Source organism: Protopterus annectens, chromosome 12.part0 (genome assembly GCF_019279795.1).
Source record: "Protopterus annectens isolate FY-2018-M chromosome 12.part0, PAN1.0, whole genome shotgun sequence".
Lineage (NCBI taxonomy): Eukaryota > Metazoa > Chordata > Ceratodontiformes > Protopteridae > Protopterus > Protopterus annectens.
The window spans coordinates 360,108,513-360,135,566 of record NC_056746.1 but is presented as its reverse complement, the minus strand read 5'-3'; the positions used below and the strand labels follow the sequence as shown (position 1 = coordinate 360,135,566).

The following is a 27,054-nucleotide window of genomic DNA, read 5'->3' as shown; positions in this document are numbered from 1 at the left end:
GTCTTCTGCTTTTCTGCATGTGTCTGGACCACCATAATCTGTTCTCTTTCATCTTTTCTGCACTTGGAGCTACTTTGGCTTCTGCTCTTATGTCATCTTTTCTTCGTCTGTCCCACAGTGTATCCTACTACCCTACTCAGGCACTTCATTTCCATCACCTCTAGCTTCCTCATCTGCTCTGCCTTTACTGCCCAGGTTTATGCACCATACAGTAGTACTAGTTTTATCACTGTCTTGTACACCTTACTTTTCAGCTTCTTTGCATTCTTCTGTCATAGACTACACCTTTGACTCTATGCCAGTTGGCTGCAGCCTCTCTGATTCCAGCTTTGACCTCTTCATTCAGACTTCCCTTCTCCTCAACCACCCCTCCCAGATACTTGAAGCTATTTACTCATTTCAGTATCTTCCCTTCTATCTCAAATCTAAGTTTCTTTTGATTTTCCCAGTTTGCTGCCATTACCGCTGTCTTATATGTGCTTAGTTTCATCCCATGTGCCTTCAATTTTGCATTCCATTCCCCTATCATTTGCTGAAGTTCTTGCTCAGAGTCTGTCTGTAATGCCACATCATCTGCATACAGCAACTTTGTTGATCTGTCCCCTCAAACCTGTTTGCTAATGTAATCCATTACCAGTATGAACAGCAGTGGGTTCTGAGCAGAACTCTGGTGCACACCCTCTCCCACTCCCACTGGGAATTCCTCTGTGAGTCTGAAACCCTGATCGTACTTGAATCATTGGGTCCTTGTACATGGCCTGCACTAATTCTACCAATGTTTCTAAGACTTCGAACCACTGCAGTACTGTTCAAATCAGCTTTCTTGGAACCTTGTCATATGCTTTCTCCAAGTCTAGGAGTGGCCAGTTGGACTCTTTCCTCATCTCTAGCTTCTTCTCAGCTATCTGTCTCACTGCAAACATCAGGTCAGTTGTGCTGCAGCCTGATCTGAATCTGAACTGCTCATTTCCCAGCTTACTTTCTACTACTCTGCGTACACATTTATCAATCACTCTCTCCAGAACTTTCATGCAATGTGATATGAGTTTGATGCCTCTGTGCTGCTCACAGTTGTGCATATCCACTATTTCTTGTACACTGGCAAGAGTATGCTTATTCGCCAGTCATCTGGGATATGCCTTTCTCTCCACAGTGCTACAAGTACCCTCAGGAGCCATTTCTCCCCTATCTCACTCAGCATCTTTATCATATCTGCTGTGATCTCACCTGAGCCTGCTGCTTTCCCTGACTTCATTTTTCTTAGTGCTATCCTTACTTTTTCTAGCGTGGACACTTCTTCATCTCTCATTGTAGGCTGTTTCTGGGGCAGTACAGCTTCTGTGGGTTTTCTTCATTCAGAAGCTGCTGGAAATGCTCCTTCCACCTGCTTTTGATGTCCTGTGGATTAGTGAACAGATTGTTGCTGGCATCCCTTATGAAGGGTGTCTGACTATCTTCTTTATCTTTCTGTCTTTGCCTTGCAACCTGATATAGTTTCTTTGTGCCACCTATGAGTCACTTTCCAAAAACTGGCTGAGTACCTCTGGATGCCCTGTTCGTTGCTATTGCAAATCCTTTCTTAGCTTCTTTGTTAGCCAACCAGTATTCCTTCCTAGCCTAGTTGGTCTTTTCTATCTCCCACTTTTTCCTGCACACCTTCTTTCTTTTGATGACTTCCTGGACTTCTGCATTCCACTAGCAGCTTTTCTTATGTACCTTATTTCCATATCTGGCTCGGTCATATATCTGTTGTGGAGTCCTCACACATGCCATTTTGAGGTGCTGCAATTCTTCTTCAACTCCACCTTTTTCCTCCTTTTCCTGGGGTTGGGATGTTCTCTACTTTAATGTTACATCTAATTTCAGGATATATTAATAGGGTTCTACTTCAGTTTTCAGAAAACTCAAAATTCATATGGATGAGACCATATGAATAATTTTCTGAAAACGAGAACATCGGAAAAAAACAGAAACCTACTTTTTTTCTACATTTTTGGAGGGGTGGCCAAGCACCCCTGCACTCACTGCATATTATATATATCAACTCTGATATCACACTACTGTGGAGAAAAGTCTAAATTCCCTGATCCTCACTGTACCACGATCTCCATTCAAAAGCTTTGAGTTTTCAGAAAATAATTTTTATATGGTCTCGTCCATATGAATTTTGAGTTTCTGAAAACTTGAACTTCTGATAGGGACTTGTTAATAGATATGGCCTTTTGGGGGCAATGCATGCAGCATTGGAAAGAAATAAATTAAAATACATTCCTGTGGTCACTTTGCCATTTAATGAGCATTGATATGGCTTACTGGTGGCAGAATATATTACTGCATGTTATCCTACACTGTGCAGTGTTTAAAATGTTAATAATATAATGTTAGCCCACTCTGTTTTAACATTCTGATGTTTTGAAAACCATTCATTCCTCCCACTAATGTTACTCTAATTGTAAATCACTTCCTCAGACATTAAGAACATCAGCAGTAATGTTCAAGCTTATTCAAAGTTAATTCTTAAAATATTTACTCTAAAAATGGAGACAACAGTAGAGCTTAGTTGTCCATGGAAGACGAAATCTAGGCAACAGCACTGAAATGGAAAGATTTCACTTTACTCTGGTTTAGTCCACTACAGATGACTTAAGGGGCTAAACCGACAGGTTATGGATTTCTAAACTTCTGAAGCTAAAAGAATATATTTGTTCATGGTGCTGCCCTTATAATGTATCATATGTAGCAATGGCCAGCTAAGTGCATGTTAATAAGCTGATTTTTTTGTTAAAAATGTGTATTGTTACACAAAAATGGTATTCAACTTTCATGAATCAGTTTTCCACCGTATACATCATGCACATAGGTGTAATAAAAGGGTAGACCATTCCACTTTATGTCACCAATCAATATCAATATGTGATAGTCAAGGGATAATGTCTTATAATCCACACCACTGGGCACCAAATAGTATGCAATGGGCAACTGGATTTAAGGGCATATGATAAATGTGAACTACTGCCTCCAGTAATATAAGTAATGTCTGCCACTCCCAAATAAGCTTTACACTGACCTAAAGCAGCACAGAGTTGTAATCAGTGGCTCTCCAGAGTCTCACCAGCCTTATTCCCAGCCCAATGCCTTCCACTGCTGTCTTACAGGCAGTAAGTAGAAATGTAACTAAGATTATTTCTTCATATAAGCACATACGCGTGAGGAGACAGAGACACACACACAAACACACACACACACCATATATATATATATATATATATATATATATATATATATATATATATATATATATATATATATATTTGTGGGAGGCATTAAAGAAGTTTCTCCAGTACCAACAGATCTTTCACTGCTTTTTTCAGTGGGTAGTGGTTATGCAGAACATACAGCACTTTGGAGAAAGAAGCATTTTCATTCTTATTCTCCTTATTTTATTACTGAAAATCATGGAAATTAATAGTCATCAACGTTTGGTAAAAGGGCTAAGAAGTTTGCAAATATCTGCTGCAGCACATTAATCAGAGTTGACTTGTTTCATTGTTGGCAGACTTTACAGTGAATGTCAAACTGTTGCATATTAATACCATTTGAAAGTCCTGCAATAGAAAAAAAAAATGTTATATATTTTAGTCTGTACATGTGCAGCACATATTCTACACTGCTAGTAAAACAACTAAGAATTAAAAATAAAAAACACAAAATTATATGTTGAGAACCAGTAAATGAAATTAGCTGAGAATCTATTTCCTTACCTTGTTTTCCTTAACTAGATTAATGTCAGAGAGTAAATACATTTCTAGCATTGCTTTTAAATCACAAAATATACTTTTTTATTCATCACCCTATCCCACATCATGCTTATTAACCAGTCTCTCTTCTTGGTCTTTTTTTTTATGGGTGGTGACAAAGGGCTAGGTATCTGTTACTGAAAGTCTCAACAATATTTGGCACTGCTATGAAAAGGGATGATACTAGAAGAAAGAGTTTGGTGTAGTGAATGCATGATGTCTTTGTCTTAAACATTTGCATTTAGCAGCCCCAGTCCCTAGAAACCCAACGATATGCTCCATCAGTGTACATCTTACAATGTTGAGTACTACCTTTCCTTCAGCTGCAATGGCTGGTAGAATATTTTACAGGGCTAGAGTACACTGTGTTGAGAATATTTTCTGTCATTCTACCATTGAATAACGGGGTGCTGGGACTTTGTACTTTGTGTCTCGGGAGCAGCACTGATTTGATTTGATTTCTGCAGTGATACTGTTGTTATTGCCCCCCTTTTAGGTCATAGTTTAAGGCATATTTGACTGTTAGGCTTCAATGTGTTTTGTAGTGTTGTTCCTTGTCAGAATTGCAAAACTTCAAGTGTTGTACTAGCTGCTGATGGCTGATATTGCTAACATGAAATGGATTAAATAAGTAGTTTTATAAGTTTAACTGTCATGCTTTTAAGATAGTAGACTTTACAATCTTTGATTGCATTAGAGACCAGACAGATGTCACTTCTAAGCAATGTTCAAGAAAGACAATGCAATGACAATTCCTTAAACCTTTGTAATTAATTTCCAACCCTTTGATTTTCCTAGTGAAGAACTTCTTCGCCTTTTGTTCTAGTCTGATGTACCTTTTCAAAAGGTACAAAATGAATTATCATATTCAATAATTACTCAAATCAATGAAGTATAAAGTGATATTGTGAATGTTCTGGAGTTAAAAGACATCCCCTTTAACCTTAGATTTTCTGCAAAATATAATTTTCTGACTTTGGCATCTACAAACATCAACATTGACATTATTTCTGTTTAGGCATAATACTTTAAACCAAAGTTCTGCATAGCTTAATTAAAACATTTCCCAAGGAAAATGTCATGCCTCTTTGAAATGTAGTCCTGTAATCAGTATAGCTGTTGCTTTCTTTAGCTACGGTTTGTAGGTTCTTAATCATTGTTTTAACTACTTAAATGTAAATTGGACATGTTGTTATCATGATTCTTACTCAGACTATGGAAGAGTGTGAAAATACATGGCTTGCTGAATGTTCATATAGAGACTGAGCAGAATATTTGTGCTGGCACAGTTTATCAGAGTTTAGAGAATAGATATTAATGTTGCTAGTGAATACAGTACTTGTGCTGGACCAGTTTGGCCGAGTGCAGGGAAAGTACAATTGTATAAGTTGAACTTACCATAACAGTAGATGTTCAAATGATCACTGTTGCAGTAGCCTTAGGTATATCTGTAACAATGTAACAGCCGTCCAGCTTCCAAAGCTTCAGCCACAGGACATGCTCAAACTGTCAAGTGGCTCAAGCTGAGCTGATCATACCTGTCAACTTCTTCGAGTAAGAAATCTGGAAAAAAAGCACAAAAAATGGGGGGACAAAGGCCCCAAAATAAGTACACCTTTTAAATATTGCTCTTACAAACTTAGAGGATGTAAAGTCTGAATCTCAAATGTGTGCTATTATTTTCTGACTTCAGTCTTCAATGATTTGCCAGAAAATCACAATTTTAGAAGAAACAGACCAAAAATATGAGGCAAAAAATCTGGGCATTCTGCAAAAATCCAGACAGTTGAGAGGTATGGAGTGACTAAAAGACTAGTTTGGGTGCAAAGCTGTTCAGAGCTTTCCTGTCAGCAGAAAGAGGGAGGCTGAGCCCTTAACGGACTATGCTAGGAACAACAAACCATAAGTGTCCAGACCCTGGCATAAAAAACACACCAAAAAACAAGGGAGATGGAGGGAGGGAGGAACTACTGCAGCAGAAATCATTTGAACGTCTACTGTTATGTTAAGTTCAACATATACAACTGTACTATGCTCATCAAACTGAAGACTGCTGCAGTAGCCTTAGCTATATGATTACCACAGCTAGCTACATTTATGAGGTGGAAGGAGAAGAGTCCAGGAGTCCCTGGAGAATAATCCTAGCAAATCTTAATCGGGACCTAGAGAAGTACTCAAGCTTATAGTGCTTTGGAAAAGTATGTACAGAGGAGCAATTAGCAGCTTCTAGAATATTTTTAGAATCCAAATATTTCCAAAAAGTCATAGATGAGGCCAGTGCTCTAGTAGAGAAGGCCTTGACCCTGCCTGGAATACAGGCAATCTGTAGTTATACTAAATATAACAAAAAGTAATAGCCTTAGACAGCCATTTGAAAATAGTCTGTTTTAACACATGTTGTCTCTTCTTATTAACTCCACAAGAAATAAACAATTAATCTGAAGGTGTAAGAGATATAGTTCTGCCAAGATAGTACCTGAGTTGTCTGCGGACATCCAAGGTATAGAGTATCCTTTCTCCCTCATTTATAGTTTCAGTAAGGAAAACGGGGAGATGGATAGTTTGACTTAAAGTAAACTTGGATACCACCTTAGTCATAAAAGAGTTATTTGTTCTCAAAGAAACCCTGCCCCTATAGCAAATGAGCTAGGGTTAACTCTCCATAACAGCTTGCAACTCATATTCCCTTCTTTCGGAGGTCAGAGGAATCAGTAAAACTGTTTTCCATGATAAACACCACAAGGCAGCCAGATTAGTGGATTCAAAAGGAGCAAGTGTTAGCTTCTGTAACACAAAATTAAGATCCCAAGGAGGGGACACTGGTTTACTTGGTGGCCAAACATCTTTCAAGAATACTTTGACATGAGAATACCTTGCAAGAGTAGGATCTATGGGTAGACATGCTGAAATGGCCTATAAATGAATCTTGACAGATGAATAAGTAAGGCCGTAAGATAGTAATTCAAACAAGTATTGTAAAACCAGAGAACAACTAGCCCTGAATGGGTGTTGCTGGCACCAAAGAGAAAACCTTTTCCATTTACTAATATATGAATTTCTATTAGCAGGCTTTCTTGCCTCCATTAATGCCTGATGCATATCCTCAGTAAATAGGTGCCTAAAAGGAATTAAGACTTTATCATCCAGGCAGTCAATTGAAAATGATTGATTTTAGAGTATATTAAGCACCCTGCTGTTCTTGTGTGAATAGATCTAATCTGCAAGAAGGCTTGTGGTAATTGCCCCTGGCTATTTCAGAATGAAGAGAGAAACACAGTTGTCTAGACCAGAAGGGAGTCACCACAATGATCTTTGGGGATTCCTTCTGAATCTTCAGAAGTACCCTGGATATTAGTGGAAAGGGTGGAAAGGCATACAGGAACATTCTTGTCCAAAGAAAACAAAAAGCATCTGTCTTCCAGGTCTTCTTGCATAGAGTCCTGGAACAGAATCTTGCCATTTGATTGTTCAAAGAGGAAACAAAAAGGTCTACTTGAGGAACCCCCTACAAATAGATTAAATGTTTGAAGATCCCCCTGATCTAGTTATCTAGTTTCCATTTGTGAGGGTCTGCCCTGGTCCTGCTTAGCTTGTCTGCCACACAATTTTGCTCTGACCGAATGTAGGATGCCTGTAGGGTGAAAATGTGTTGTGAACCTATATCCAAAGCTAACATGACTAGTCTACAAAGGGGCTACAACCTGGTTCCCCCTTGCTTGTTGATGTACCACAAGACTGTTGTATTGTCTGAAACCACTTTGAAGAGATCCCAGAGGCCAAAGATGGTTCAGAGAGTTGAGTGCCTTGATCAGGGCAAGCATCTTATAGATGTTTATGTACTTGCATCTATCCTTGGTGTCCCACACCCCCCTCTTGAAACTGCTCCCCAAGCAAAATCCGAAGTGTCTGTGGTGACTGACTGCTCTGGAGCAGGGAGGGAGAAAGGGAAACCTGGATTTAAGGATAACTGTTGTCTCCACCAAAATATTTCTCTTCTGATACAAACCCCCAGCACTAGAGTTTGAAAGGATAAAGGGTGTTGATGCTGGGATCAAACAGATTTCAGATACCACTGTATCTTTCTCATGTGGAGTCTCGCCAGGGGTATCATGAGAATCATGGATGCCATGAGACGCAGCACCCTTAGATATTTCCTTGCAGTGACCAAAGCCTGAGTGGAAAACATTAGAAACAGATCTAAATAAGGATCTATTTTTTCTGTGCTCTTTGAACTGAGGTGTCTAGTTGACATCCCAGGAGCACAATCCTGTGTGAGGGAGTCAATAAAGACATTTGAATGTTCTCTTGGAATCCCAGCTTGTGTAAGAGAGCTCTAACCCAAGAGAGGATGAGATTCCTGACACTTTCAAAAAGACTCTTCAAAAATAAGCAAGTCATCTAAATATGGAAAATGTGGATATTGTGTAGCCTGCAATGAGGTATAACTGGAGCTAGACAATTTATGAGCACTCTTGGTGCAGTGGATAGTCCAAAGGTTAAGGTAGACAACTGATAAGTGATCCAGACATACAAAACCTTAAGAAACATGTGAAGTCTGAATGAACAGGGATGTGATGATAAGCCTCTTGTAGCATAATGGGTCATTTGCCTGTTCTTTTTTTGGGGCGGGGGGGCAAGGATGACTTAATGTTATGACACAAACAAGAATATGTTGCTTTTGTTACTCCCCTTGTTTTGCATCCTGTCTGTTGCCAGTATTTCACATCTCTGGACTGTTTTATGTTTCTCCAGTGGATAATACTGACTGGCTACCTTTTCTGTTTTATCTGGAAACAGTTACTTTGCAGTTATGTGATACTTATGTGTATTATATTTCTGTTGTCTTTTAGGACACCTACAAGTATGTCACTCAGACATGTCAATTCAAAGAGAACCCCCCCCCCTTCACTGATGCTGAAAATCAAGTCATAGTCGATGGGATTCAGCAACATAGTGCTTTTCTCCTGGAAAATGGATGGGGAGATATGGCCCATAGAATGCTTAGGAGTGACAATGTCTGGGACACATATCTGTCACTCCAGCATATCCTGTTGATGTTGCAGGCTAGGTTAAGATCCCTAGAGCAAGTGAGTTATGCCCCATATGATTTGTGGAGGTGCAGCATTTCATTAAGGCAGGGTTCAAGGCTGCACTGTAGGCCAGCCACAAGTTGCCTCTTAGCAGTCTATATGATACAGAGAACAGTGACAGGGCCTTCAGTTAGTTCATGTAGGTAATGTGCTGGAAGTCCATGGATTTTCATAGTGAGAAACCTCTGAAGTTTCTCCAACTGCTGCAGGTGGCTGGTGATGTATATGCAAAAGGGAGCATTGTACACTATTATTGGTCTGATGAGGGATGAGTACAGTGGAGTTGTAAAATCATTAGTCTTGGATGCTATGCCCTCACTAATGAGGTGTGCAGTGTAAAGGGCCTTCATTACCACAGTGGACACATGATGATCAAAGGTAAGGTTGCCATCAACCTGCATTCCCAAATCTCTCACCACTGGGTTAGAAGATAGTGGGTATTATTAATAGTGTAATTTTCACTGACTTCTCCTTTGCCAAAAGGGATACTAGTGCATTTTTTGGGGTTAACTTTAAGTCTGTGGCTTTGGCAACAATAATTTATATATGTAAGTGCATTTTGTAGTATGTTGATATCATTTAGGGATCCAATGATTGTATCCAGTTTGCAATCGTCAGCAAACTTGTTGAACCACAGGCCATCTTTTTTCGCTTGATTTTCTGAGAAATACATTCCAAACAGTAGGTGGCCGAGCACAGAACCTCATGGGACACCACTGGTAACAGGTCTGCTGGTAGAGGTGGAATCCCCACCTATGACTGTACGCATTCGGTTGGTGAGCCAGTTGGCTACCCATCTAATGATGTAATCCCCAGGTGAGTGAGTTCTGCAATGATGCCTCAGTGGGGGGGGGGGGTTGAGTCAAAGCCCTTGGGCAAGTCCAGATAAGCAGTATGTAGTGATTGGCCTTCATCCAAGGCTTTGGTGACACACTCAAAAAATTTCCCTAGGTTTCATAGGCATGATCTGCTCTTGACAAAGCCAAAGTAGGTCAGGTGTAGAGTCTGAAACTCACCAATGTCCTTGTTGATAAAGTCCAAGATGATTCTCTCCATGGCCTTATAGACAAGGCTGGTCAGGCTTATGGGTCTATAGTTCCCTGGGTCGGTTGAGGGACTGCCTCTATGCAAGGGTATTACTTGCTTTTTTGCGCTCTGCCAGGACAAATCCAGTACTTAGACTGTGGTTGAAGTGAGTACCCAGTGGCTCTGCTAACTCTTGCTTTAGACTGCTTAGTAAGCAGCCTGGGATTTTATCTGGTCCCATAGAGGCTGTGTTTTTGGCAATTCTGAGTGCAGTTTTAGCCAGTTATTCAGAGATAATTGGTAGAGAACTGTTGACAGGTATGCTGTGGGGTATTTTCAGTGGAGACAGAGGTGTGAAATTGTTGCCAAAGCTGTCTGCTAGCAGGCTGGCTATGTCCTCAGGTTCAGTATGAGTGTCCACTATGAATTTGGTGCAAAGCCGGGCCTTCTCTTTTACATTACGTACATAGCTAAAGAATGTCCTGTGATTATCCTTAGCTATGGATGCTAATCTAGTTTCATAAACAGCTTTAGAGGACTTTACAAGATGTCTAATTTATTTTATTTAATGTTTATTGACTGGGAAATTCCAATTGGGCACAAGCCCTTTTTCAGAGGATGCCTGGGGGGAAACCCCAAAACAGAATAAAGATTGTTACAAATAACAAATCATACAGCTAACTACCTACTCTCCACAATCATCTCTCCAACATGTTTACACACTTTGCACAATCTCTCATACAATTCCTTTTCTGCCTCACATCTATCACTCTACACAATCTACCATTGACATACTTAATAAGAAGAAAGCATAACACTAACTCTTGCTTGTTCAATATTTTTCTTTAACATTTTGTAAATAGGAATCTCTCTTTGAGGCCTGGATGTAACATATAACACACTAGATGATTTTTGCTATTGCTATAATGTAGACCCTCCTTCTTCAAGTCTTATTCCAATGTTGAGCTTCCTTCTTCGAGTCTTATTCCATACATGCATAAAATGCCACTAATGTTCTGCTGTTTGTATAACATTAGATTGAGACTATAATATACAATATTGGTACTTAGCATTGATGATTTGTACAGTGTACATCTATGTATTAAGTTCAGAATATTCCTACTAAGCATTTGATGATTTGTATTAGACATTTTTGTTCCTCATTTTGTATTTTACTGTTCCAGCTGGAGCTTTTCTCCCCGGGCCTCTGCTGAAAAAGGACATGTGCCACTCAGACTTTCCCTGTAAACAAATGTAAAATAAATAAAATAAATGTATAATACATAAGCTCCAACAGTAGTGTTACATACAAGGATAACAAGGTATAAATAGAGAAATTTAAGAAAAGACAGAACAGTTGACTATACAAGAGAAGGATGGTAGGAAGTAATTAAGTATAGGTATGGTAAAGTAAGAGAGAAAGTAAACAGAATGGGATGTAGTAAAGAAGTTCAGAAAGAAAGGGAAGAAGGATAAGGCACAGAGGAATAGAGAGGCGATCTAGAGAGAGAGTGTAGGAGAGGAATTAGAAGGGAAGGAGAAATTCCCATCAGGTGCAGCAAGTAAAGATAAACAGTAAGGTGCAGTGAAGGATAGCCTATAAAGATGGCAGGAAGGAGGGGAAGGAATCAGCCAGGTGTAAGGTAGGAGTAGAGCCAAGAACTAGATAAGTGAGATTTGAGGAGAAATTTGAACTGTAGGTGACTTGGTGTGGTAATTATGTTGTGAGGGACTGAGCTCCATGTTCTGGCAATGTGGTTGGAGTAAAGAGAATCACCAGAAAATTTGTTAGCTTTTGTGACTTGAAAGAGGAATTTGTCAGAAGATCTAAGTAGTCTTGTTAGATTAGGGTTGAAGTAGGTTGCAGAGTGCAAGACACCTGTCTAGGAGGTAAAGTATATAGTGTGTTGGGTGTTTGTGAGGTAATTGGGGAGCTCAAGCCAGTCTAGTTGTTGTAGGACAATACAGTGATGTGATCTGTGAGGAGAGTTGGTGGCGAGTCTGGCAATTTTGTTGCAGCAGCCATCTAGTTTTGCCAGGTCTGTTTTGTATAGGTTAGTGAGAATGACTGAGGTATAAAGAAGAGTAGAGATTAGGTGTGTCCTGGCACTAGATTGTCTGGTGAAGTCAGCAAGGAAGGGTTTGACTCTGTCGAGAGAGCCCTAATTAATGTGATGTTTTTTTTATAGTTAGAATAATGTGTTTGTCAGATCTCAACTTGTTATCAGTTGTAACACAAAGAAGCTTAGTGTGAGTAGCAGGTTCAATTTTTGTGTTATTAGAAGAATGTATAATGAAAGGGAAGAGGAGGTTTGAAAATATGTTGAGTGAGAAAATCATAAGTTTAGTTTTGTTGGGACTGAGGATTAACTGAGCATCAAAAGCCAAGATTCTACCTCTGTAAATGATATTTGGGTTATTTCATAGACTTTAGAAAGAGAGGGGGCTGTGCATATGAGTGTGGAGTCATCAACATATTGCATGGTAGTGGCCTGGTGGGTGGCAATGTGAAGCTTGTTGGTGAAGATGGAAAATAGAAGAGGACCTAGAATGGATCTTTGTGGGATGCCTAATGGGACAGGGAGTAGAGATGAGAGTTCATGTTGCCATTTTGCAGCCTGCTGGTGGTCAAATAAGTAATTGTGGAACCTTGTAAGGGTTGAGTGGCTTAGTTTAAGGAATGAAAGTTCATTGAGGAGTTTCTGGTGGGAGACAGTACTGAAAGCTTTGGACATGTCAAGGAAAATGGAGGAGACTAGATGGCCATTGTTTCTGAAATGGTTGATAGAGTTTGTGAAGCTTAAGAGACCTGTGGTGGTACTGTGGTTGGGTCTAAAGCTGTGTTGTGAATTAGTTAGAAGGTTAATGGAAATTAAGTAAGGCATGGGTTAGGAATGGATACATTTCTCTTGAATTTTGGATAGTGGAGATAAGATGGCAATACGCCTGTAATTGGAGAACTCAGTAGAGGTATTGCCTTTATGTAGAGGGGTGATGTAAGAAATTTTCCAGATCTTGGGAATGTACTGTTCTGTTATGGAGCGATTGATTAAGCTAAAGATTGGGTAAGAGATAATGTCAGCAGCTAACTTGAGATATTCAGAGGGGAGATTATCATCAGCGAGAGAAGTAGGCCTAAGTTTACTGAGTAGTTCTTTTTTATGGTGCTGGTTTTTGCAGTTTTGAGGGAAAAGGTATGGGAAGTATTGTCAGGAACTGTGAGAATGGGGAGAGGAGTTTTGTTGTTGGCTGGAGTTAGCTTTAATGTAGAGTTTGTAAAGAAGGTGTTAAATTGTGTGGCTATACTGTCTGAAGAATTTGTATGGTTAGGTGTTTGGGTTTTGGGTTGACCTGGCTTAAACAGTTGATTTACAGAAGCTGAGAATTTTTAGGATTGTTTTGGTATTTTTGTTGGGTTGAAATGTAGTAGGAATTTTTATCATTTTTTTCCTGTTTCTTGGCTTTGTTTCTTAGATGACCATACAAATCAAGGGAGGTTTGGCTTTTGTTGGACTAGTATTGAGCCCAGGCTTTGTCTCTGGTTTTGAGTAATACTTAGTTTCCTTTGTCAGCCAGGGAGCATAGTTTGTCTTGATTTTAATAGTTCTAGAAGGTGCTACACTATTTAAGATGTTTATAAATGTGTTATTGAGGTATGATATGGCAGAGTCCAATGGGAGTGATAATAGAGGGGACCAGTTGCATTGTTGTAGTAGTGGACTGATCCCTCTTATTCCTGAACATCAGTTTCTTTCTCTTGTATAATCTGTTTATGCTAGATGTCCACCAGGGCTGCTTTTTTTCATTAGCAAGTTTTGATCCATTCTGGTACAGCCACGTCTATACACTTGTAAAGGTGTTTATACAGGGCATTTGTGCACACCTCCCTATAGGACTCTTTCTTGTCAGTAGTGACATTAGGTTTTAAACTATATATGCCATCACTTAGGAGGCTATAGTTTGCTTTGCAGAGAGTCTTTCACGTTTTGGATCCTGAGGGGGGTAAGGTACGATTGTTACATTGAACGTGACTGATTTAGAGTCAGACCTTATCAGGGTGGGTCTCACACATGGGGTGGTGCAACAATCTCCCATGTTGGTGAGTACTAAGACAAGGGCATTCGACCCCCTTGTGGGAGTGCAGACTACCTGTTCTAGAGCATTTGTTTACAAAGTGCAGGAACCTTAGGGCGAGCATGTTTGAGCTCATACTGTATATGTATCCCAGTTGATGTAAGGATAGTTAAAGTTAGCCATGCCTTGGGTGTTTGGCTGCATTATGAGTGGCTTAAGTTGGTCCAGGAAGGCACTTTATGGTTGCCATGGTTCATGCTGGTGGACCTGTAGCTAACAATGATACCTACCTCCTACAGTTAGTTGGACTTGTAGTAACTCTAGGGAGTTGTACTGCTGAACCAGTCTTGAGGTGTACTTGTCTTTTATGAAGATTGATACACCTCCTCCTTTGGTTCTTTCACATTCATTTTGCAGCCTGAACATGTGGAAGGCATTATAGCCTTTCATGGTCAGAGTACTCTCTGTGGCCCTAAACCATGTCTCTTTGACTACACAAACATCAACATCTTCCCAAGTAAAAAGTGCTTCCACTGAGTGTAGTTTCTGATTTAGACTCTTAGCATTAAGCAGCATAACCTTGGGTTTGTCTTTTGAGGATATTTCTACATCAGGAAGTTGGTTCTTATGACATTACCTAAAAAGTCACTATGAGGCTGCAATGTACCTTGGCCAGTAACCAAACGAAAAGAGGTGACAGATGAAGACCATCCCTGGCAAAGCATCATGGTCTGTCAACCATATCATCCCAGAGTTAAAATTACTGGATCACCCTGGAGTGACAGCATTAGCTAAGCCAATCGTTGAAGTTAGTAATTCTTTTGTCCTGGGTGAAGGTAGAATGCTGCTTAGGGCTACAGACATACCTCTCTGGGGCACATAATCTGAGAGGTCAGTCATATCTGTCTTCATACAGTCCAGTGAAGTATGTCTGAAGTCATTTACTACAACATGGAGTATGACAGAGGTGTAACTGTGGTTGTTGTTGACAGACTTGAGTGGATGCTTGACTTTGCAGATCCTGGCACCTGACAGGATGCTGAACATGACTTTCTCCTTATACAACCTAGTGAGGTGGACATCTGTGGAGCTCACTATGGATTCACCTTTGTCCAAGACATTGGTTTTGAGGGGTATTGTCTAAAGTGCTCAATGGGTGAGATATTGATACATTTATTTTATGTGTAGTGGATTCCATTGGGACTGTCATGTGTGCAGAAGGTTTGTATTTGCAAGGCCTCTGCTCTTTTGGTAAGCTTCTAATGAGTACCTCTGCGTATGTGGGTTTATGTGTTGTGCACTTGGTTTGTTGAGGAGGTGAAGTGTGTGTTCTGAAAACCTGTTTGATATCTGGTTCATTGTTTCCTGAGAGAGTGAGCATTTATTCTTGATTTATTGTATACTTGCATCTCTCACATATTGTATTGGTAAGTTTTAGGAGTACATGGTTGTCACTATACATGACGCAATAGAAACCTGTGTAAAAACACAAGTACCCTTATTAAGCATATTTAGATGGTCATTGTTAGCAGAGTGATTTTGTGAACAACAACAGCTGGGCCTGTCTATAAGGGATATAGGTGCCACCCAAGATGCTGAAATAGGCTCCCACTACATGTGAAGCAATGCTCCTCAATGACCCTGATCCATCGCAGCCTTGACTACTGGTTGGGTGATTGTACAGTCACCTCTGAGCTGACACCTATGTCCCTCATGGACAGGGCCAGCTGATGTTGCTCATAAATATGCTCTGCTAAAAGCAACTATCCAGCTATGCTCAGTAAGGGTACTTGTAGTTTTACACAACTAGGCTTTTACATACCCTACTTCTATTAGGCTAGTAGCCTCATATGAACCTATGAAGCTATGTGCCTGTGCATGGCCTGCTGATGTCATCTACTATAAGTTCACCTGCAGTCTTGTATAAAACAGACTTGTGCATTGGTGCTTGTGTTAAGTACTGTGTTCTGTAGTCTATGTACTTAGATAGGTAGGTAGGGTCTCTGAACTTACTGCAGTCGAGTGTGTGTCTAGACAGAAGAGCAGATGTGTGTATCCTGGAGTTGCTTCTCCAATGACATGGATTGCCAGTATTTTGATACATGCCCATGCCTACACATCCATTTCATGCTGGTTACCCAACATCTTGTCTCCCACATGGCATGCTACTACAAGTTTACCTGCAGGTCTGTATAAATCAGACTTCTGCAGTTGTGCTTTCATTAAGTACTATGTACTTAAGTAGATAGGGATTCTGTTCTCACTGCAGCCAACTTAGAGTGTGTGTGTGTGTGTGTGTGTGTGTGCACTTGCATGCATCTGTGCGTGCATGTGTGTGTGTGTGTGTGTGTGTGTGTGTGTGTGTGTGTGTGTGTGTGTGTGTGTGTGTGTGTGTCTAGAAAGAAGAGCAGAAGCATGTATCCCACAGTTACTTCTCTAATGGAATGGATTGCCAGTATTTAGATACTTGCACATACCTACACATCAATTTCACGCATACCTCCCAAACTCTTGTCTCCCGCATGGCCTGCTGATGTCATCTACTATAAGTTCACCTTCAGTTTTATACAAATCAGACTTGTGCAGTGGTACTTGCTTAAAGTATTGTGATCTGTAGCCTGTATACTTAGGTAGGTAGGAGGTCTGTACTCACCATAGTCAACTGCATATGTGTGTGTGTGTGTGTGTGTGTGTGTGTGTGTGTGTGTGTGTGTGTGTGTGTGTGTGTGCGTGTGTGTGTGTGTGTGTGTGAGCTGTGACATTACAGAGACCCTTTTACACCAGCATGTGGAACACTGTTATTACCATATTCTCCTCACCAGACACTGCTGCCATCAACTATAAAGTGTTGTCTGACACACTTCAAGTCAGACTTGATCTGTGGTGGTTGTGTTAAGTACTGTGAACTTAGATCAGTAGGGGTTCTATTCTCACTGCAGTCAACTGGGGTTGAGTGTGAGTAAGCTGTTGCTTGACATTACAAAAAACATTTTACACCAGCATTGTGGGACACTGTTATCTTGTCCTCATCAGACACTGCTGATGTCGTCAGCTATAAAGTGTTGTCTGACACACTTCAAGTCAGACTTGAGCTATGGCACTTGCCTTAAATGCATAGTTCTGTAGTCTATGTACCTAGATAGGTAGGGGTAGTATTCTCACTACAGTCACCTGGGGTCTGTATGTTTGTGCTCTTGCTACATTACAGAGAGCCTTTTACACCAGCATTAGAACACTGTTATTACCATATTCTCCTCACCAGACAATGCTGATATCATCAGTTATAAAGTGTTGCCTGACGCACTCCAAGGAAGACTTGAACTGTGGTTCTTGCATTAAGTATGATATTCTGTAGTATGGGTACATAGATAGGTAGGGGTTCTATTCTCACTGTAGGCAACTGTGTGTGTGTGTGTGTGTGTGTGTGTGTGTGTGTGTGTGTGTGTGTGTGTGTGTGTGTGTTTGAGCTGTTGCTTGAAATTACAGAGAGCATTTTACACCAGCATGTGGGATACTGTCATCTTATCCTCATCAGACACTGCTGATGTCATCAGATATATTACATTTTTGGATATGCAGTACTCCCACCAGGGCAGGGTCAGAGACAGGTGTGGGGGCCAAGCAGAAGTCATGTCATCCTATACAATGAAGTTTAAAGTGACATGGATTTTAATCTATCCAGATACCTCATGGCATGATGTGTAGGCCCTGTGTTATCTTGCTGAGAAAGCCTTGTGGTCTCTGTAGCTTCTACATGTGTCTGCTGAGGTACATGTAAAAAAGATCATTATACTCTATTAGTGCTGTAATGAGGTTTGAATACAGTGCTGTCATGTAATCCTAAGATATCAATATGATGGCATGTCTTATGATGTGCACAACATAGGCTTTCAATAGCAGTGTGGACATTTGGTGGTCAAAGTTCACATTGCTATGTAAATGTGTTCCCAGTGCTTGTGCTTGCATCACTGGGTTTCTGCAGAACAGAAATGTTGTCAGTGATGTGATTAACATGGAACTCCACTGTTCAGATGGACATCATTACAAACACATATTATTGCATTTATTTTTAGATCATCATGTGCCTTTGTCACAATTTAGTTGTGTGTGTTAGCTCCTTATGTACTGTGTTATCACCATTGGTTGATTCAATGATTGCACACAGTATGCAATAATCAGTAAACCTGGTAAGCCAAAGGCCATATACTTTAGCCTGAACTGTCAGGAAATACAGTTCAAGCAGTGAGGGGCCACTCACAGATCCCTGGGGTTTGCCAATGGTGACAGCTCTTGGTCGATTCACCAACTGTCACACAATACATTCTGTCAGTGAGCCAATTGTTTACTCATCACCTGATGTAAGGTTTAATCCCCAGCTTGGGGTTTTTCTCAATGATACCTGTGTGTGTGTGATTTTGTCAAAACCCTAGGCCAGATCACAGTAGGCAGTATGCACTTATTTTCCACCAGGCCTATCACATGGAATCAATGTGCTGTGACAACATCACAGATCATATATGGTGTGACCCAGCACGTAAACCTTCCTGATACTGTGGAAAGCACAGTTCAAAATACCCTCCACATGGCTTACTTTCCTATACAATGATGCACATCAACATGCATCCACCTGCGCTGGGGGGACAGCAACTGATGCATGTATGTATAGAGCCATCCTGACTCTCTTCATCTGTGAGATAGATTAACATGTTATCATGGACTTCTTCTACATGTATACTAGTACTATTCCATCTGTATGCAACAGACCTATGTGAGTTGTTACTCCTACTTCAGTTCTGTTACATTTGATACATGTCCTCAAAGAGGTCATTGAAGGCATGCATGATGACAACAGTATCATTTTTGGAAATTGAATAGGTGAAGGCATTTGACACAAAGTCACACTATGGTATTCAATCAACACTATCACATGTGGCCATAAGCAGCTATATCACCAAATGGTTAGACCAGTGGCATCTCACTATGATGAAATATGTGATGTGACATATATCTCAGGTCCAGTGATCAGATCAGTACATCAGGGGTGTCTGCTTGGCCCTTGCCTGCCCCTTAGTTAAATAACGGACATCACAGATGACATATACATGCTGTTTCAAAACAGCTGCCTGAAGGACTGCAGCTTGTGGGCAATCATTGACTTCAACTGTGATATTAGTATAATACCCACAGTATGAACACATAGTACAGACTGCCGCCACAGCCATGACAACATCTGCATTGACAAGACACATGGAGGGATGTGTTGCATCAGGAACCAGGCACACAACCCAAGAATAATGTGGATATCACACGTTATAATCAGACCAATAGTTATCTAACCTGTGTCCTGGGGTAGTGGGTAAGAGGTACATCCACCACCATGTGGCCACAGTGCTGACTTCTCTCTTGACTGTAATACCAGTACTGGGTATGTGAAGGACATGCACATCAGAGGGCATACTAACATCATGGTTTCCAGCCTTCATCACACCAATAACTGAGTACAATGCACACTTCTCCATGTACCTCCCTACACCTGTTGCAGTGATGTGTAACTGAAGTGTACAACCTTTGTCACAGTGTGCTGTCACAGAGCTTATTGTCCATGCCTAGGCATTCTTTCTGTGGAATATACATGACTGTCTGATGGTGTGGAACAACAATCAAGTTGATACACCAGATGCATGTGTGCTACCTGTTCAACTAATGCACACACTGCATGCATAGGTGTTTGACAACATTAATGCCATGTGTATCATTTGTGACAGCGTGAATTGTGCTATTAATATATGACATGCACAAAAGGCAACTAGCCTGTAGTGCCCATACTGTCACTTACAGGTATAGCAGTGTCCCTCCTAATATCTCCTGCAGATATTACAGTACCAGGACAGTGTGCATGGTTACCATCATAGAGTGTGGACTAGTTATCCAGTGTGTGTGTGCAAGCTCATCTGTTATCATTTCACGTCACATATGTTCTGTCAGAGGCATGGAATTAGTGGTGGTATTATTCAGATATTGTCCATGAATGTGGTTGGTTTTTGTAATGTTTGCCATGGTCCTTTACCTGTGGCCACCATGCTGGAGACTTCTGTTGAGATTACTCTCATAATTAGATATATCAATTTGCACAACTTCTCAATATGCACCCTACCTCAATTGTATGTCAGATCCCTGATAGATATTTTCTACATTATTCATGCAAGGATGCTTATCTCACACACACACATCCTCCCCATTATTATGCCACCTTTCGTGTCAGTCACAGACAACGCATTTTCACTGTACAGTAGATACTGTACCATACAGATATGTGCTTGGTGTTGCTGCTCCAACCATCTTCAATTGACATGACATTTTCTGCTGTACATGCAAGAGTTTCACCTGTACTCTTTCCCTGTGTTCATTCCTACAATTCATCTATGTGTCCCTATTCAATACACACACTTCCCCTGAGTGATCATTTTACAAGGCAGTCCCATGTCCTGTTACAGATTCTTAACACAGCTTCAGTACAGAATGCCAGGAATGGGATATCACAATACTCTGCACTGTAGGTACAATGTCCTGTATTGTGTTTGGGCCAAATACTTCATATTTATACCTCTCACATGTCCAGATATTCCCATGATGTCCCATATGTTTTCCCTATCAAATTTGTGGCTTTCTGTCATAACGCTGGGATGAACTCTGGACTGCTGTGACTCAGTATTACAGACATTTGGGGGGATATCTCTCAAATGTCCTGATCTGTGCAGAACATCCTGTTTTTGTCTCATATTTATCATCTTTTCCTCATAACATGTTGTTTTACTGACAAATCATAACTGATAACTGACATTTGAGTTTCAAACTTCATGCTCTTCTAAAAGTTCATGCTAATGCACAACCTATATATTCTATCAACTTCATAAGTTTCGACATGGAATATTAACAATCTGCCCTTATTTCTGGCCCTTTGTCCCCCCATTTTTATGGCTCTGTCCACATTTCTTGTTCCAAGAGGTTGAAAGTGTTACATTCAAACCATTCCCATGTGACATCTATGGTCAAATATGTCCCTATTACTGGTTTTGTCCTCTCATTGAGCTGGCCTCTGTATGGATTTGTTGCAATAACAGAATGACAGCTATTTGTACAGCCATACCTCTCAACTGTACAGATGTTTTTAGAATGTCCAGATTTTGCCTCATATTTTGCTATATTATCATACAATTGTTGTTTTCTGGCAAATTATTGTTAAAGTATTGAAGGTTGAAGTCAGAAAGTAATGTCAGACATTTGAATCTCAGACTTCATACCCTTCTTGCAATTCATGGGAATGCAAAACCTATCATTCTATCAACTTTCTAAATTTGTAAGAGCAATATTTAATAAGTGTGTCCCTAGCATACCTCTCAACTGTCCAGGTTTTCGCACAATGTTCAACTTTTTGCCTCTTATTTTTGGCCTGTTCCTCATACACTTTGTGGTTTTTCTGACAAATCACTAGTATGATCTGAGGATTAAAGTCACTAAATGATGGAATGCCTTTGAGCTGCAGACTTCATGTCCTTCAGACAATGCATGCTAATCTGTTATTCTAGCAACTTTCTAAGTTTATAAGAGAAATACTAAAAATATGTCCCAATATTTGTCCCTTTGTCCCCACATTATGTCATGCTTTGTCCAGATTCCTTGTGCTAAGAGGTTGAGAAGTATGGTCCCTAGTTGTCATACTTTGTACCCACATTATTTATGGCTTTTGTCCATATTTCTTGCTGTAAGAGTTTCAGGAGTATGTGTACCATACCTATCAACTGTCCAGATTTTCATAGTATGTCCAGCTTTTTCCCTCAAAATTTTGGTCTATTCCTCATAATATTTGTCTTTTTTGCCATATCACTGGGATTATCTCTGGATTTAGCTCACTAAATAATTATATAGATTTGTGTTTCACACTTTAAATCCTTTAGAAAATGCATCTTAACATAAACCCTGTTATTCTAGTGCACTTATAAGTTTAACAGAACAATATTTAAAATCTGTCCATATTTTTGTGCCATTGTCCCCCCATTATGTCAGGCTTTGTCCAGATTTCTTGCATTAAGAGGGTGAGAGTTATGATGTGTACAGCCCTGGTGATCACTGTGGCATTCTGCACATATCTGTGGACCATATGTGCTCTCCTTTACACTGACTCGCTATCTGTGTTTGCAAGGTTTTGTGGCTAGCAGTACTGCTGTGAGCTGCAAAACCTAACCTAAATGTGTCACGCCTCATTAATATGCATTGCAAACTGCCGCACACTGACCACCATTACGGTCACAGATACACTCCGTGTAGGCGTACACAGAGTTTAATGAACCCTGGAGAATATTCCTCAGTGTTCCATATAGACAGGGTTTGACACCGAATAAAGTGTTAGAACATTTGATCTAATACCCATAGTAAATAACACTTAATCATAATAATCCATCAAAAGAACCTTATAGTAGCATAAAATAACATGTTTTAATTATGCTGTGAGCTTCCTAGTTGAAAGAGTTACTACATTGTTAATAAGTGCTCAACATTTTGTCAATTTGTTCAACATTTCGGAGATGGAAGATTGAGAGTTTACTTTTGTTTTTCAGAGGGATGATCAGGAAAAATATGCCCCTTTTAGCAGAATATGTATGCTGGACTACACCCCCCAAAGGCAGATAGCTGAGCTATCTTTATGTTAGGCAGCAGGACATCGTCTATCAAACACTTCAAGTTTTATTTTGATTACAGTATAATGTAGAAATTCTTGATCAAGCTATGTAGCCATTAAAAGTCAAACTTGTATGTGCATTATTATAGAGGTTTAAAGAAAAGGTGGGAGATGGAGAAGACATCTCCTTGCTCCAATCTGACTAAGCAGCTATTATTTATTACCATTTAAAACATAACAGTATAGTCTAGGCTACTTTCGATAAGCCATTAAGTCTTTGGATGAAACATGTATCCAAGGCAATTTTTTAACAAAATCCATTAAAAAATAAATAAAATTTGCATATTTTAAAGTGATAATGGGTGGGACTGACACTGAAAAACAACAAGCACTGTTGATTGTAAGACTTGTGCTAAAAGGTACTCCAGTTAGAATCGTAGAGATTTTGGCCAAGTTGACAGATCTAGGCAATCACTAGGATTTCTGATTTATATAAATATGCATGTCTTTCAACTGTTATTGATTTTCAGGAACATCCCTGATTTTGACACAAATTTTAGCACTCTCCCTCTTAATATCTCCTAAAACTGCTCACCTCAGAACCCTCACTCCTACAATTCAAAAAAAAGCTTAAACCCCATCTCAATACTCTCTGGCAATGTCCCTGTTCCAAACCTGATTAACCACTATCATTTACCCTTCTCTTACCTCACTATCCTTAACCGCTTTTTAACAAGGCGCCTCGCCTTTGTAACTGACCTATGTTTTTTTTTTATTTGCTGCTGTTGTTTTTTTTTTTCCCAATATGTGATGTATCTTTATATTGTATTTAGAACTCAACTATCTTCCCTTTTTTGCATTAACAATGTTCATATGTCTGTTATGTACTTGGAGCTTTTCTCCCCGGGCCTCTGCTGAAAATGGACATGTATCTAGTCGGACTCTCCCGGTTAACAAATGTAAAATAAATAAATAAATAAATAAATAAAACTGGTGACTTTAGAAAAAAAGGTGGTGAATTACACTTAAATAATGACAATAATTGAAGTTATAGACTTTTACTTCAGAATATATATATTAATTCACATTCTCTTATTCTGAGAATGTCTCAAGTTAATAGTATTAATATTTTACAAGTGTCCCCAATTGTTTCTGATTATTTCTAGATTTACCCATGATTCTTTTGATATTTGTCTCTGATCTATTGAGAGCTATATAGGCATACTACTACATTTCTTTCCTCAATAAATCTGGACAAAGCCAAAAGTAATTGGGTGGGGAGGCTTAAAGTTAGGGGAAATTGTAAATACTACTTTCATTCCCATTTTAAAAGCTAATAAAACAACAGGTTTTGAGCCAATACACATTTTCTCAACTGTAAGAAGCATGAAACTCCAATGGCTGACTGTAATCTTTTCCTCGGTGATTTACCAGAAAATCAAAAATATCATAAGGGACAGGGCAACAGTATGAGAACAAAATCAAGTGCACTTCATAAGTAGGGCAGGAATATTACACTAAAGTAACATGGACTGCCCCAGATGGGGAAGATGTCATGGAAATCATCCAGGACTATTAAAAGCCCCCCCCCCCCCGAAATCAAACACTCTGAATGAAGGGCTTGTCCAACCATCTCCGTAAATAACCATAGAATCCAGGTACATGACAGATCAAACGGGACTTAAATTCAAAACATATGTTTTGATATCCTGCAGAGGACACAGCTCTGATTTATACCAGTATATCTTCCTTTTGGGTTGGTGTTGTAGCAGTGAGTGAGGTACAGGTGTCTGGTCTGTGGTATTCCTTAAAAGCACATATGTATATCTGTAGATTACAGACACCATATATTTATTAAACATCTCCCATTACTCAGGATTACCTACACATTAGTACCTGACAAATGCTACAACATCCTAGCAACAGTTTAAATGATAAATAAGTCAGCAAAATACTTGTAAAGCAGCACTTGGTTGGCCCGAACTGTCTCCTATATCTTGGAGCATAATGATAAAGAGTGTGCCAACCAGTCTCCAGACCAGTGATTAACCTGTAGGGTGAATATCCTATGTGTGATACAGACACATAAATATGCAAACGTTACAGGTGCTTCAAATAGTTCAAGTAGCGTAGACAAGAAGACTGCCTTATTATGAGAACAGGGAAGATTACATACTGTTCTTTTGTGTGCAGTGGTATCCTAGTAAAATAAAACTTTTCAAACATAGCTGCTCATCCACCGTCTTCTAGTTCTCTGACAGCAGAGCTATAACCAGTGCTGTGGTGACAAGCCTATCTATTGCCCTTGCAAGCAGACTGCATTGTAGGTAACATATCATGTCAAATCAAGAATATCACAGGGACTGTATTAGGATAAAATACCTGTAAAATACCTTCAGTATTTAGTCAACATAGTTCAGACTTGTTAAATTAATGATGTTCTCTGGTAGTTATTAATACTGCTGGATTGTGAATTCTTACAAGTTCCATGTTTACTGTTTTATTTCTTGAACTATAGCACATTCTGTTAAAATGAAAAAAAAAATCTTGCTCCTCCATGATAGAACAACAGTTGTAAATTAACTTTAATGCACTATAAAATCCGTTACTAGGAGGACCATTTTGTTGAAAAATATGTATTAGAGCTGCACGGGATTGAACAAAAGTCATTTTACCTATGGAATCATACAGCATAGAAATGAGAAAAAGGAAATTAAATATTAGTTTGTTTAAAGAAGATGTCTAGTTTCCAAACAGTGTTTTTACAACAGGACACATTTGTTTCAAATAGCTGACAAGGAAGGTATGCTCCTTGTAGTGAAATTGTAATAGTATATGCACACACAAATACACATGTAATACTGTGTATGTATTTATATATGTGTGTGTGTGTGTGTGTGTGTGTGTGTGTGTGTGCAGACAGACACATAACTGAATACACAAGTCTGCATCGTTACAATTTTACATTACATCATAATAAATGTTCAAAACACATCTGATGTTTATGTTTGACTTCTTTATTCTGAACGGTTTCAAAGCAGATATGTTTTCATATGTAATCTGAGATGTTGTGCATTACAAGCAGTCAAACTAATGCATCCTCAATGTCTTTTTCAAACAGACTGAATTTCATACGAGGAAATTGCTTTCTGTGACTTTTTATTCTCTCATTTGTCACCTAGATTCTTGATTTATCTGTACGTCTCGGTCAACACGGAGGAAACAACTGCCAGAAGTTTATCCCATGCAAGCTGTACTTGGGGGGTGAACTCACCTTTAAAGTGAGCAGCCAGGAGAACCAATAAACAATGGGAGATGTACTAAAGAAAAAAAATAAAAAAAAGTATTAAAACACAGGCAAACAGGAATGAAGTACAAACATCTCTACAATGAAATGAAGTCTGTTCCTAAGACAAACAAAATTACTTCTGAATCTTGAATAATCTGCTTTTGTTTTACAATAGTTTATCCTGAAAGAAAGCTGCTGCAAACTTTTTTAGTGCAAGTAAGAAATGGAAATTATGTGAAAGCTAATATGTTAAAATGGTCCTATTTTGCTGATATATAGGTTTCTGTGCATTTCTTGATGAGTTGTCCAAATCCAAGTCTGCACTCATTAATTTCTACTGTGATTTTCAAGCTGCGTGTCTCTTTTTTAATTTATAATGAGTGTTTTCTATAACTGCAGCTCAGTGTCATATGTTGAACGCAGCTCTTTTCATATGTGTGGATTTGAATAGGTACGCCATGCTTGTGCCTGCTTCTTTATGGTTTGCCACAGTTGTGGTCAGAATCAAGCTTCTGTCGCCTCGCAAGGTCACTGCAACAGTTCTGATGTCAAACTGTGGAGTAACAGTGACTTCAAGAAAAGTCAGGCTCAGCAAATGCATCAAACCCATGATGATAGTGGCGAAAAAAAAGGAGCTGGTTTATGAAATCAAGGCTAACAAAGTGCTCACAAAAATGTTGTTCATTTTAACAAATAATGGACTAAATGTGTAACACAAATATATAAAAGAAATTTAAACCACTTTTTGGGTCACATACCATGTAACTTAATAAACATAACATCAAAAGGAGGCTCTCAGGGATAGTTAATTTAGTTTCAGCTTACCTTAAAGTTGTTAGGATCAACCCTGATGCTCTGGGCATGCAGGTCACTGAGGTCTGACAGAGCATCTGACATGTTATCGATATTCTTGATAGCTTTGCCAAGAGAAGCAATGATTTTAGCACCATGAGTGCGGAGATGGGGAGAGTTAGCACTGGTGTCTACATGGGCAAAGTAGGTCCTCGTCTCAGGAAAGCTTGCAAACATTCTAGGCAAAAATAATAAAGAAAGAAACCATTAATAATTCTAATACTGATATATATTACTTTACTGTATAGT

At 39.4% G+C, this 27,054-nt stretch overlaps 1 protein-coding gene across 1 annotated transcript in view; it reads left to right on the top strand.

Annotated features, from left to right (window-relative positions):
• Positions 1-26,793, top strand: part of LOC122816572 (hemoglobin subunit alpha-D-like) — an 85,370-nt gene extending 58,577 nt beyond the window's left edge. Inside the window, exon 3 of the mRNA XM_044089437.1 lies at positions 25,847-26,793. Within this exon, the coding sequence (XP_043945372.1) occupies positions 25,847-25,969 (123 nt within the window). The 3' untranslated portion in view covers positions 25,970-26,793. The remainder of the gene's footprint in view (positions 1-25,846) is intronic.
• Positions 26,794-27,054: the final 261 nt, after the last annotated feature.